The 13,725-nt window shown below is 44.7% G+C and overlaps 1 protein-coding gene across 1 annotated transcript in view; it reads right to left on the bottom strand.

Moving 5' to 3' along the window:
* The window catches only part of FGD1 (FYVE, RhoGEF and PH domain containing 1), a 68,862-nt gene extending 61,350 nt beyond the window's left edge, over positions 1 to 7,512 (bottom strand). The window contains exon 1 of the mRNA XM_060183395.1: positions 6,379 to 7,512. Within this exon, the coding sequence (XP_060039378.1) occupies positions 6,379 to 6,682 (304 nt within the window). The 5' untranslated portion in view covers positions 6,683 to 7,512. The remainder of the gene's footprint in view (positions 1 to 6,378) is intronic.
* Between the last annotated feature and the right edge of the window lie 6,213 nt (positions 7,513 to 13,725).

Below are 13,725 nucleotides of genomic sequence, written 5' to 3'. Positions count from 1 at the left end.
TGTTTTCTCCTCTTTCTCTGATTCTATTGGAAATTATAATGGAAAAAAAGTCCACCAAAAGCACTGGAAATGCACATATGTGAGATCATGACACATATAAAAAAATTCAGCCTGGTGGAATAGCTCAACTGATAAAGTATAGGAATTGTGCTTGAGGCTCCCAGTTTAATGCCTTGTGTCTTACTGATAAAATGGTGCTCTGAGTTTTCTTTTTCTTTTGCACTACTTCAGATTAAACAAATAAGCAAATATTTAATTAATAAAGAAATAAAAGCTAATTCTATTTTGCAGGCTTTGCAATCATAGCCCCCTTATAGCATTCTCTAGAGGAGGAAATTGAGGCTTATAGAAAGGAAGTTACTCACTCAAGGTCACACTGTGATTTAGGAATAGTTGAAATGCCCAGGTCTTTCCCTGAAACACTTTTTTTTTTAACCAGAGCACTACTCAGCTCTGGTTTATGGTGCTAAAAGGTATTGAACGTGGGACTTTGGAGGCTCAGGCATGAAAGTCCCTTTGCATAACCATTATGTTATCTATCCCTGCCCCCTTAAACACTTTTTAAAATTTTTATTTATTTATTCCCTTTTGTTGCCCTTGTTGTTTTATTGTTGTCGTTATTATTGATGTTGTTGTTGTTGGATAGGACAGAGACAAGTGGAGAGGAGGGGAAGACAGAGAGGGGAGAGAAAGATAGACACCTGCAGACCTGCTTCAAAGCCTGTGAAGCGACTGCCCTACAGGTGGGGAGCCAGGGGCTCAAACCAGGATCCTTACGCTGGTCCTTGCACTTCACACCACGTGCACTTTACCAGCTGCGTTACCACCTGACTCCACCTTAAACACTTTTTATTCTCAGTACTTATCATGAAAAAAAAAATTAAAAAGCCCCACCTGCAGGGGAGTCGCTTCACAGGCAGTGAAGCAGGTCTGCAGGTGTCTGTCTTTCACTCCCCCTTTCTGTCTTCCCCTCCTCTCTCCATTTCTCTCTGTCCTATCCAACAACGATGACATCAATAATAACTACAACAATAAAACAACAAGGACAACAAAAGGGAATAAATAAATAAATATAAAAATAATAAAAAATAAAATGGGAATCTGGGGAATGTTATGCATGTTCAAACTATTGTATTTACTGTTGAATGTAAAGCATTAATTCCCCAATAAAGAAATTAAAAATAATAATAATAAAAAATTAAAAAATAAAAAAGACAAAAATGAAAAAAAATTTTAAAAAATTCCAGTTGTCGTACGGGAGGTGGCGCAGTGGATATAGCATTGGACTCTCAAGCATAAGGTCCTGAGTTTGATCCCTGGCAGCATATATACCAGAGTGATGCTTGCTTCATTCTCTCTCTCCTCCTATATTACTTATTACTAAATAAACAAAAATCTCTAAAAAGAATTCCACTCTAGGAAATGGCTCAGCATGTAGAGGACAGGACTTGCATATTTGAGGTCACATTTAATCCCCAGCACTATACACTACATATACTAGAGAAGCGCTCTGCTATCTTTAGCTCATACAGAATAAATAAACATTTAAAAAGGTAGCATAATGGTTATGAAAACAACTTTTTAATGCCTAAGGCTCTGAAGTCCCAGGTTCAATCCCCAGCACCACCATAAGCCAGAACTGAGCAGTACACTGTTTAGTAAAGGAGAAAAGTCAAGGTAATACTTAGAGGAAAACATTGGTAAAACATTTTCCCACATACACCTCAAGGACATCTTTGATGAATCAAACCCAATTGCAAGGAAGACTAAAGCAGAAACAAACCAATGGGACTACATCAAATTGAAAAGCTTCTGCACATCCAAAGAAACTATTAAACAAACAGAGAGACCCCTCACAGAATGGGAGAAGATCTTCACATGGCAGACATCAGACAAGAAACTAATCACCAAAATATATAAAGAGCTCAGCAAACTTAGCACCAAAAAAGCAAATGATCCCATCCAAAAATGGGCAGAGGATATGAACAAAACATTCACCTCAGAGGAGATCCAAAAGGCTAACAAACATATGATAAACTGCTCTAGGTCACTGATTGTCAGAGAAATGCAAATTAAGACAACACTAAGATACCACCTCACTCCTGTAAGAATGGCATACATCAAAAAGGACAGCAGCAACAAATGCTGGAGAGGATGTGGGGACAGAGGAACCCTTTTACATTGCTGGTGGGAATGTAAATTGGTACAGCCTCTGTGGAGAGCAGTCTGGAAAACTCTCAGAAGGCTAGACATGGACCTTCCATATGGTCCGGTAACTCCTCTCCTGGGGTTATACCCCAAGGACTCCATAACACCCAACCAAAAAGAGGTGTGTACTCCTATGTTCATAGCAGCACAATTCATAATAGCTAAAACCTGGAAGCAACCCAGGTGCCCAACAACAGATGAGTGGCTGAGAAAGCTGTGGTATATATACACAATGGAATACTATGCAGCTATCAAAAACAATGAACCCACCATCTCTGACCCATCTTGGACAGAGCTAGAAGGAATTATGTTAAGTGAACTAAGTCAGAAAGATAAAGATGAGTATGGGATGATCCCACTCATCAACAGAAGTTAAGTAAGAAGATATGAAAGGGAAACTAAAAGCAGGACTTGATCAAATTGCAAGTAGGGCCACCAAAGTAAAAACCCAGTGGTGAGGGGTAGACATGCAGCTTCCTGGGCCAGTGGGGGGGTGGGAGTGGGTGGGAGGGATGGGTCACAGTCCTTTGGTGGTGGGAATGGTGTTTATGTACACTCCTAGCAAAATGTAGACATATAAATCAGTAGTTAATTAATATGAGAGGGGGAAAATCGATTCTATGTCTCAAAGTTTCTCAAAAGACAAACTGAATCTTTTTAATATATAGGCTATGTATTTGATATGCGGACTCTCTCAAAAGCCTAGACCAAGTAGATTAGAAGCATCCAATAGCACAGCTATATACAAGATACTGGATACTGTATAGCAAACCATAACAAAGGGACTTTCCAAAGTTAACCCAATTAACAAATAATGTGATGATAACATTAACTATCGACTGTCTTTGAACCCTAAGACAGCAGGAACCTCACATCTCCACTATAGAGCCCCTATTTCCCCCAGTCCTGGAACCCTTGGATAGGGCCCACTTTCCCGTATGCATCTCCCAATCCAAACCAAATAATATTGCATCCGCCAATCACAACTTAACCAACACAACGATTGCCACCTCAACATGCTTCACCTCAGACTGTATCCAGAGACTTCACGTGTGGAATGACAACCCTTCAGCTTCATTACTCGGGTGAGACCTTTCCTTTTATAGTACACTCTAATTTCATCTCAGGTAGTTCACTTTCTAACAAAGTCCCACAACCTAGATATACACCAGTTTCTGTGAGAGAGAGCTTATGTGCACACGTATCCATAAACTACTGCAAAATATATACCTGAAAGCAGAAGTACACTAGAGTTTGCAGTGAGTACCTCCCTAACACTTCCTCTCCACTATTCCAAGCTTGGGATCCATGATTGCTCAACAAATTGTTTGGCTTCATATGTTAACTCTCTTTTCAATCACCAGGTTCCAGATGCCACCAGGATGCTGGCCAGGCTTCCCTGGATTGAAGACCCCACCAATGTGTCCTGGAGCTCAGCTTCCCCAGAGGCACACCTTACTAGGGAAAGAGAGAGGCAGACTGGGAGTATGGACCGACCAGTCAACGCCCATGTTCAGCGGGGAAGCAATTACAGAAGCCAGACCTTCTACCTTCTGCAACCCTCAACGACCCTGGGTCCATGCTCCCAGAGGGCTAGAGAATGGGAAAGCTATCATAGGAGGGGGTGGGTTATGGGGATTGGGTGGTGGGAATTGTGTGGAGTTGTACCCATCCTACCTTATGTTTTTGTTCATTAATCCTTTCTTAATAAAAAAAAAGTCAAGGTAAAATATAATAAATCTTTTTCTCAAATGAAACTCACCAACTACAAAAGCAGGGATATGATTTTAAAAAAGAATACTTGGAACTTTATGCAGTATTTTTTTCTTTGTTTGGTGGGGGGGGTCCAGAAAAATATTGTGATTTTAAATTGAATGAATTATTGGAATAAGAAGGCAACTCAAGGGAGTTGGACAGTAGTGCAGCGGTTAAGTTCACGTAGTGCAAAGTGCAAGGACCGGCATAAGGATCCCGGTTTGAGCCCCGGGCTCCCCACTTGCAGGGGAGTCACTTCACAGGCAGTGAAGCAGGTCTGCAGGTGTCTCTCTTTCTGTCTCCCTCTCTGTCTTCCCCTCCTTTCTCCATTTCTCTCTGTCCTATCCAACAACAATGACCTCAATAACAACAATAATAACAACAACAATAAAAAGGGCAACAAAAGGGAATAAATAAATAAATATTTAAAAAAAGAAGAAGGCAACTCAAATTACAACTGTATCCTGATTAGAGACCAGATCCCAAGGATCTAGATACGACCCAGCTACTAACTCCCAGGCCGAGAGTATCCAGAGGGCAGGAATTCAGTTGTAGTTCTCTTAGACTAGAGTTACTAAAGGTCTAGTATGTGTTTTCTTAGTATATGTTCAGGGATTTGTTCAACAAGGATTTATTGAGCACTTACCATGTGCCATTCATTATGTTAGCCACTGGATAATAATGAACAGTAAACAAGGAGACACATATACTAACATTAAGTGTAAGGGTGGAAGTGCACTGTTATTGATGGAGACTCACAAGTGGTACTATGTAAAGTGGTCAGGGGGTGACAAAGGTGCGACCTGAAAGATGATGAACTGGCCAGGTAGAGTGCATGGGTAAGGGCCATTAAGTAAAGAGAAGATCAAATGCAAAGGTCCTGAGCTAAGAATATTTGTAGCATGTTGGGGAATCTTGAAGGTTCAACAGTGATGTGCGTTAGTAGGCTGCTCCACACAGCCATCTATCAAGGGGAATTTAGAAAGTCAGCAGGTGTAACATGTATGGCAGGGTGTTAGAGGTCTGTTGTCACCAGTCCACATGGAGGGAGTCCTTGAAAAATCTCAGTTTCATGACTAATTCAAGATCAACATGGCATCATGGGGCACATCTTGCCTATGATTTATGAACTATAGATACTTTTTTTGATCTATGAGTAAGTAGCTGAGCAGTGTCTATACCCTTGGAGTCTGATCACTGATCAGCTACTTTGTCCACACAAAGTAACAGTTCCAAGACCTGTAGCACCTAGAAGTGAACCCTGGGTGGGGGTGAGGGGGAGACCAGTGGTTCAACAAAACAACTCCGTCCCTCAGTACTGCCCAGTGGAAGGCAGGGCAGACAAGCGCTGCTCTTCCTCTGTGGTGCCTGGGCTGGGGTTCATGTGGGGATGTCTCCAGATTGAGAAGCCCGGCTGGACTCATACATTCAGATCTGTGAAGTGCAGAGGTCTCTTTAGGCAGTGATCTGTGGCTTTAGCATGACCTAGACCTGCTCCACCTCTGCAAGTCCAAGTTTAAATACTCTCATTTCTTTGTACAACCTTGTAGCCCTGCAGCCCTCCAGCTTTGTTGCAATGAGATTCTGACCCCATCTCCTGATGTTCTGTTGTTTATTTGCCTAAAACTCCCTCCACACCTCCTTTCCAACTTGACCCCGAGACCAACTTCTTCTACCTTTCTCATCAGTACCTTGTACTCCTTCCTTCCCTTGTCCTCCTGCCACATACACCTGGCAAAACCCCAACCCTGAATCAGTCCGCCATCCCTCCTTTTTTTTTTTTTCCACTCATACTTCAGAGCTGTTGAGCAGTACAGGAGAAAAATCACATAAGCAGAAGACTTGGCATTACTTTCATGGTCTCCAACCTCAATTTGGGGGAAGTGAAAAGACAGACTTTGGACTCAAATAGATCTGGTTTTGAGCCCTGGCTCAACAGTAGCTGTGTGACCTTGGGCAAATTACTTAACTTGTCTGTGCCACAGTTCTCTCCAGTACAAAAGACGATTAATGGGTGCGACTTCACAGGGGGCTTCTGAAAATGGAAATCAGAATCCATGCCAAGCACCCAGTTCAGTGCCTGGCACAAGATGCAAGTGGGAGACTTTTCCCCTCCTTTTCCCCCAAACTCCGTTTCCCCAGCCAAATCCCCCTTGCTGACTTGCAAGTATACCCAATTATTCTGAGTGCCACTTTTCCCATCAGTCACAGCAGATAGAAAAGGGGTTCGGAGGGATTACGGGGTACAGAGAGAGGAGACAAGGACGGAGGTTAAAAGAAATGGATGAAGGCTGAAGAGCAAGGGAAAAGGGTGTGGGTGAAGAACTGTGGGGCCAGGGTGAGCTGCCAGAGAACAGAAGCCGCTTCCAGTTCCAGGCCCGTGGCTGGGGCTCCCAATCTCTCTTGATCACTCACCAAGTCGGGATTGAGAGCCTTCCAGGTGGTAGAAGCGTAGGGTCTGGTGGTGCTGTGGACTGGGGACACAGGGTACGGCCCAGGGGCTTGGAGCAGTGCCAGAGCTGGCGTCCGAGGGTCCAGCAAACTGTGAATCCGGGGGGGCGCCAAAAGCCGAGCCTGAGCCCCTGGGCAGCAGCAGTCCAGGATCCAAGGTTCCAGGGTTCGAATCGGCGTAGGCGGGTGGAGCGGCGCAGGCGGGATTCGAAGCTGGGAGTTCGGCCTCTGAAGGCCCGGCACCCCCCGGAGCTCGGTGGCCATGCATGGCTCGGGCCTGGGCGCGGGGCCGGGGCTCCCCGCTTGGCTCCAGCTCCTGAGGTGGAGGCTCCGGCAGAGGGGGAGGCCCAGCGCCCAGCAGAGCAGCGGCCTGAGGCTCAGGGGGCGGGGCTGCGGGCTCAACCCCACTACAGAGTCTAGAGCCCCCGGCCCGGGCCCGAGCCAGCAGCAGTGGCAGAGATGGCAGTACCAGCAGCAGTCGCGGCTACAGTAGCTGCAGTGCCAGACATCGCCGCCCCGGGCCCCGCGCAAGGAGTGGGCTCGGCAAGGCCGGAGGCCCGCTGGGGAACGCTGTCTTTGCAGCAGCGTCTGCGTGAGGGAGGGTCGGGGGGCTGCGCTAGAAGCGGGCCCTCGCGTTCACAACGAGCCACTTCCGTGGCCCTAGGGTGAACGCTCGGCTTGTTCGCAGCGCAGGGGTCTCTTCTTTCTCCCCAAATGGGAATAGACCTAGGCTCTCCAAGCAGATCAGAAAGGGTTCTTCCTCCCGCTGCAGCGGAGGTTGGGGGGCGGAGAGGAGAGGAGGCAGGGGAGGAGAAGGAAGAGAGGGAGGAGATGACAGAGGTGGCTAGGAGGGAGGGAGGGGGAGGGGGCGCGTAAGCCTAGCGCTCGTACTTCAGGACTCGCCCTTAGCTAGTCCCTCCGGACGTTACTCCATCCATGGGGACGAGGGAACTGACTGGGCCCAGCTCTGCCGTCCTCCCCAGCCTCGGCCAGGGTCTCCGCAGCTGTGGGCGGGAAGAAGTCTGGAGAAGGGGGGTGGGGAGGCGGGAGCTGTCTCAGAGGCAAGCACCAGCCACAGCGGCGCTGGGACCCAGTTGCCCGGCCCCGCCCCCTAGCCCCGGATTTTTCGTCTGACCACGCCCCTCCCCGTCCCGCCTCTTTTTCCCAGCGACCGCCCAGCAGCCTTTCCTAAAATTTTCCCTACTGCCAACCTTCCCAAACTCTCCCTGTCCTAACTCAGGCAAGTTTCTGGACTTGCCCCCCAACACCCCCACCGCTGCCTTTCTGGCCCATTTCAGGTGTTTCCCCCTTCATTGACCCTTCAGTCTCTTCCAGAAACCTTTCCACATATTCCAGAGTTTCCTTAGAACTTGCTTCATGAACGACTATTCTTTACTCTTCATTCTGCTCATACCAGACCTCATCATGGTCCTTTACTTTGCCACTCTCTTGTCAATATCCTCAGCTCCCAGGACTGTGCCATCTGCCTGACATAATCTCAGCTTTGTTCTCCTTATTTTTATTGATTTAACAGTGGTAACAATATCGTAAGATTTTATGAGTATAGTTTTACAGTTAACACACACACATCATCATCGTCATCATTATCATCGCCATCATCATCACCAAAGTGTGTCATCACAGCAACTGGAATCCTCTATCTAGCCTCTCTTCCCCTCTCTGTTAATCACCACAGTTTTCACAGTCTGACTCAATTTGCCTATTATTATGATATGTATTATTGTTATTATATGTGCTAGGTCATTTGATTTTATTACCTATATTCCATATGAGTGAAGCCATGTGGCTGTTGTTCATTTTTATTTACTTTTTATTAGAGATTTAATGTTGATTTACAAAGTTATAAGATAATAGGGATATAATTCAATAATGTTCCCACCACCAGAGTTCTGTATCCTCACCCTCTCCAGTGAAACTGCAGTAGTTCTCCCAAGGTCCCAGATATGGGTTGACTTTTTATCTATAACTATCTGTCTATATCTATATATTTTTGCCTTTTTTTCCTCTATGCTCCTGCTTATACTTCCTTTCTAAGTTACACCTAACACCTATTACTATTTCTGAGTGTCCTTCCTCCTTACCTCTTTTCTCTCAGATAAAGGAAACAGTACCTGGCTTCCTATGATGTTTTCCAGATTCACTTCACTATCACTGATGGTATGAAAACAAGATTCCTGGTGAGAAATGCTTCAGGTTCTGGTGGAAGTGGGATTTAGAGCCCTTTGGTCTTCCCTTAACATTTACCCCTCTGGGTGTATATACCAAACTTCTTTTTGAGGTCCAGAAGGTGGGAGCTTGGGCTTCTATAATTACTTCTTCACTTGACATTGATGTTGGCAGGTCAATTCATATTATTGGATAGGACAGGTGGCACAAAGCGCAAGCACTGGCATAAGGATCCCAATTGGAGTCCCCGGCTCCCCATCTGCAGGGGAGTCCTTTCACAGGCAGTGAAGCAGGTCTGCAGGTGTTTATCTTTCTCTCCCCCTCTCTGTCTCCCTTCTTCTCTCCATTTCTCTCTGTCCTATCCAACAACGGCATCAATAACAACAACAATAATAACTACAACAATAAAACAAGGGCAACAAAGGGGAATAAATAAATAAATAAATATTTTTAAAAAGAAAAGAAAGTTATTCAGAATTGAGGAAATAGCACAGAGGTTGTCTAAAAGCCTTTTTTTTTTTTTTTTTTTTTTTTTGCCTCCATGGTTATTGCCAGGGCTCGGTGCCTGCACTGTGAATCCAGTGCTCCTGGAAGCCATTTTTTCACTTTTGTTGCCCTTGTTATCTAAAAGCCTTTTATTAAACCTTTTATGCCTGAGGCAACAAAGTCCCCCATTCAGTCCCTAGAATCACCATAAATCACAGTTGTGCAGTGCTCTGGTAGAAAGGAAGGAAGAAAGAGAGAAGGGTATGGGGAAAACTGGGAAATGTTATGCATGTACAAAATATTGTATTTACTGGAGACTATAAACCAACAATGCCCCATAAAAAAAAAAAAAAAGAAAAGTGGTCCGGGAGGTGGCACAGTGTCTAAGGCACTAGACTCTCAAGCATGAGGTCGCGAGTTCGATCTCTGGCAGCACACGTACCAGAGTGATGGCTGGTTCTTTCTCTCCTATCTTTCTCATGAATAAATAAATTCTTTAAAAAAATAGAAGAAAAGAAAGGAAGAAAACCATTTAGTCTGTGCTGTTCTAATTTCATAGCCCCCAACCAGCTTTCTCAGTGTTGATCCACAACTTTACTTCATTCAGCTCTCTCTCTCATTCTCTATAGCAGAAATTTTCAACCATAACTCTTTGCTTCAAACCTTTAACTTCTCTTTTTAAAAAATATTTTATTGATTCACTCATTGGATACAGACAGAGAAAAACTGAAATAGAAGGAAGAGATAAGGAGTCGGCAGTATCGCAGCAGGTTAAGCACAAGTTGTGCAAAGCGCAAGGATCCCGGTTCAAGCCCCCGGCTCCCCACTTGCAGGGCAGTCGCTTCACAGGCGGTGAAGCAGGTCTGAAGGTGTCTATCTTTCTCTCCCCCTCTCTGTTTTCCCCTTCTCTCTCCATTTCTCTCTGTCCTAAATAAGTAAATAAATAAATACAATTAAAAAAAAAAGAAGGAAGAGATAAAGAGGAAGAGAGACCTGCAGCACTGCTTAACCACTCATGAAGCTTCCCTGCTTTAGGGGGGACCAGGGCTTTAACCTGAGTTCTTACGCACAATAATATGTGCACTCAACCAGATGTGCCACCAAGCAGCCCCCCAGAACTTTTCCATCTGCCCCTTAACCCTCAGCAGATTACTTCCTACTTCAGTGAATAAACAAATCACCAAATAGGGTTTGTGACTTATTGCCACCAAACCTACAAAGTCTGTCCTCACTCCTTTCTTTTAGCGTGTAAAGATACCCAGGTTTCCTCCAGTTAAAAAACAATCAAGGGGAGTCGGGCTGTAGCGCAGCAGGTTAAGCACAGGTGGTGCAAAGCACAAGGACGGGCATAAGGATCCCGGTTCGAACCCCGGCTCCCCACCTGCAGGGGAGTCGCTTCACAGGCGGTGAAGCAGGTCTGCAGGTGTCTATCTTTCTCTCCTCCTCTCTGTCTTCCCCTCCTCTCTCCATTTCTCTCTGTCCTATCCAACAACAACAATAATAACTACAACAATAAAACAACAAGGGCAACAAAAGGGAATAAATAAACTAAATAAATTAAAAAAAAAAAACAATCAAGATTATCTCCTCCCACTCATTTATATAAACACCTCAAAAGAGCCACCTACACTTTAATCTCCTAATCTCTCCATTTATCTCTCAACTCACTGCATTTAATATGCTTCCACACCCTGCTTGATAATGCTCTCCTCAAGGGTATTATCTACATCCAATAGAATCTTTCGGAGGGTGCCAGGGCTGGTAGAGCACCGGGTTAAGAGCACATGGCGGGAAGTACAAGGACCCGCTCAAGGATCCCAGTTCCAGCCCCCCCCCCGTTCCCCCCCCCCCCCGCTACCCACCTGCGCGGGGGGGGGGGGGGGGGGCGCAGGTATGTGAAGCAGGTATGCAGGTGTCTGTCTTTCTCTCCCCCTCTCTGTTTTCCCCTCCTCTCTCGATTTGTCTCTGTCCTATCCAACAACAGCAGTGACAACAATAACGATAATAACAAGTACAACAAAAATGGGGTGGGGGGATGGCCTCCAGGAGCAGTTAGTGCAGGCACCCATCCCTGGTAATAACCCTGGGAGGCAAAAGAAAATCTTTCGGGAGTCGGGCGTAGCGCAGCGGGCTAAGCGCAAGTGGTGAAAAGCACAACGACCAGCATAAGGATCCCGGTTCAAGCCCCCGGCTCCCCACCTGCAGGGGAGTCGCTTCACAAGCAGTGAAGCAGGTCTGCAGGTGTCTATCTTTCTCTCTCCCTCTCTGTCTTCCCCTCCTCTCTCCATTTGTCTCTGTCCTATCCAACAATGACATCAATAACAACAACAAAAAAAACAACAAAAGGGAATAAATAAATAAAATACAAATTTTTAAAAATATCAGAGATTATTCGACTAGTCCTTTATCCATTGTGCCACCTGCCAAACCACTTTTTAAAAAATGTTTATTTATTTATTTTAAATATTTATTTATTCCTTTTGTTGCCCTTGTTGTTTTATTGTTGTTGTTATTGTTGTTGGATAGAACAGAGAGAAATGGAGAGAGGAGGAGAAGACAGAGAAGGGGAGAGAAAGACCTGCAGACCTGCTTCACCACCTGTGAAGCGGCTCCCCTGTAGGTGGGGAGCCAGGGCTCGAACCAGGATTCTTATGCCAGTCATTGTGCTTTGCACCACCTGCACTTAGCCCGCTGCACTACAGCCTGACTCCCTATTCTACTAGTCCTTTTGATAGTATTTGGCACTGGTGACTACTCACTCCCCCTTAAACTACTGTGACACTGAATTATCATTTCTCTTCTATTTCCTTAGTAATGCTTTTACTTCCCAGACTGATCTTTAGCCAACCCTTAAATATTGGTTCCATTTAGTGCATTTGTCCTGATCCTTTCTGGTTTCTTTCTCTCTGTTCTCTTTCCTTCCATTATTACATTTGCTCCCTAGGCTTCAATCATCTCTTTTTTCATGACCTTCAAGTTGATATCTCAAGTTTTTCTTGATCCAGTCATTCAACTGGTTATTAGTAATTTCTAATACTTCAGAACTACCCAAATCTCAGTCTTCTTTTTCTTTCTTTCTTTCTTTCTTTCTTTCTTTTTTTTTTTGCCTTCAGGATTATCGCTGGGGCTCACTGCTCCTGGAGGTAATTTTTTCTATTTTGTTGCCCTTGTTGTTATTGTTATTGCTGCTGTTGTTGTTGGATAGGACAGAGAGGAATTGAGAGGAGAGGAAGACAGAGAGGAGGAGAGAAAGATAGCCACCTGCAGACCTTCACTGCCTGTAAAGCAACCTCCCAGCAGGTGGGGAGCGGGGGTTGGGGGTGTGTGTGGGTTTGGGGGCTCTAACCAGGATCATTGTGCCTTCCTTGCAGTTCAGCTTAACCTGCTACACTACGGCTCAACCCCAGATTCCACCAGTTCTATGTAAATTCCTTTCAACCTGTTTGTTCTCCTTTGTGTATTTTATTTTAGTGACTGACTCCAGCCAAAGCATAAAACTGAGATCCACTAACTCCTCTATCCATAACCCCAATCACCAAGTCCTGTCATTTTCAGCTCCTGAACATCTCCCAAATTTGTTTATGTATTCCCTTCATTTCTTTTCTTTTCTTTTCTTTTCTTTTCTTTTCCCCCTTCATTTCTACTGTGACAACTTCTATGTTTCTGCCTCATTCCCTGGAATCTATTCTCTATCCTGTTGGCAGTGCAATCTTCTGAAAAGTTAAATCAGAGGCAGGGGAGATGACATAATGATTATGCAAAAAGACTGTCATACCTGAGGCACCAAAGGTCCAAGTTTCAGTCCCCAGCACCACCATAAGCCTGATTTAAGCAGTGCACTGGTGTGAGAGAGAGAGAGAGAGAAGATTGAAGGAGGTTTTCATTCTGTAGTGACTCTCTAAAAAAATGGAAGAAAGAAAAAAAAAGCAAAATAAAAGAAGGAAGGAAGGGAGAAACGAATTGTATCATGATTAGAAGACATTAATGAGTACCCAGTAGCTCAAAACAATACCTACCTGTGGTCTGGGAGGTGGCACAATGGATGGATGACTGGACTTTCAAGGTCCTTAGTTCAATCCCTGGCAGCACATGTACCAGAGTGACATCTGGTTCTTCCTCTCTCCTCCTATCTTTCTCATTAATAAATAAATTAAATATTTTAAAAAATGAAATAAAAGCCTCTCTTCCTCAGCAAAGAAGGTTAAGTAGGACCCTATGTTTTGTAGTTCTTGCCAGCCTTTCTAGACAAACTCAAGTACAAATTGAAATACTGAGGTGGGGCGGTGTGTGTGGGGGTAGATAACATAATGGTTATGCAAAGAGACTCTCATGCCTGAGGCTCCCAAGTCCCAGGTTCACTTCCCCACACCATAAGCCAGAGCTGATCAGTGCTCTGATAGGAAAAAAAAAACCTGAAATACATATGCAGTCCCTGAGTGTTTTTAGTTTCTGAATCTTTTGCATTTTGTTACCTCTGTGTGAATGTCTCCACATCTCTCCAACTCAACATCATTTATTCTTTATTTTTTTAGTTTTTTACACTTTAAAAATATTTATTAAAGTGCTCTGGGAGGTGGTGCAGAGGGTAAAGCACTGGACTCTAAACCATGAGGTCCTGAGTTTGATCCCCGGCAGCAC

This window comes from Erinaceus europaeus, chromosome X (genome assembly GCF_950295315.1).
Source record: "Erinaceus europaeus chromosome X, mEriEur2.1, whole genome shotgun sequence".
Classification (NCBI taxonomy): domain Eukaryota; kingdom Metazoa; phylum Chordata; class Mammalia; order Eulipotyphla; family Erinaceidae; genus Erinaceus; species Erinaceus europaeus.
This window is presented reverse-complemented; position numbering and strand designations above follow the sequence as displayed.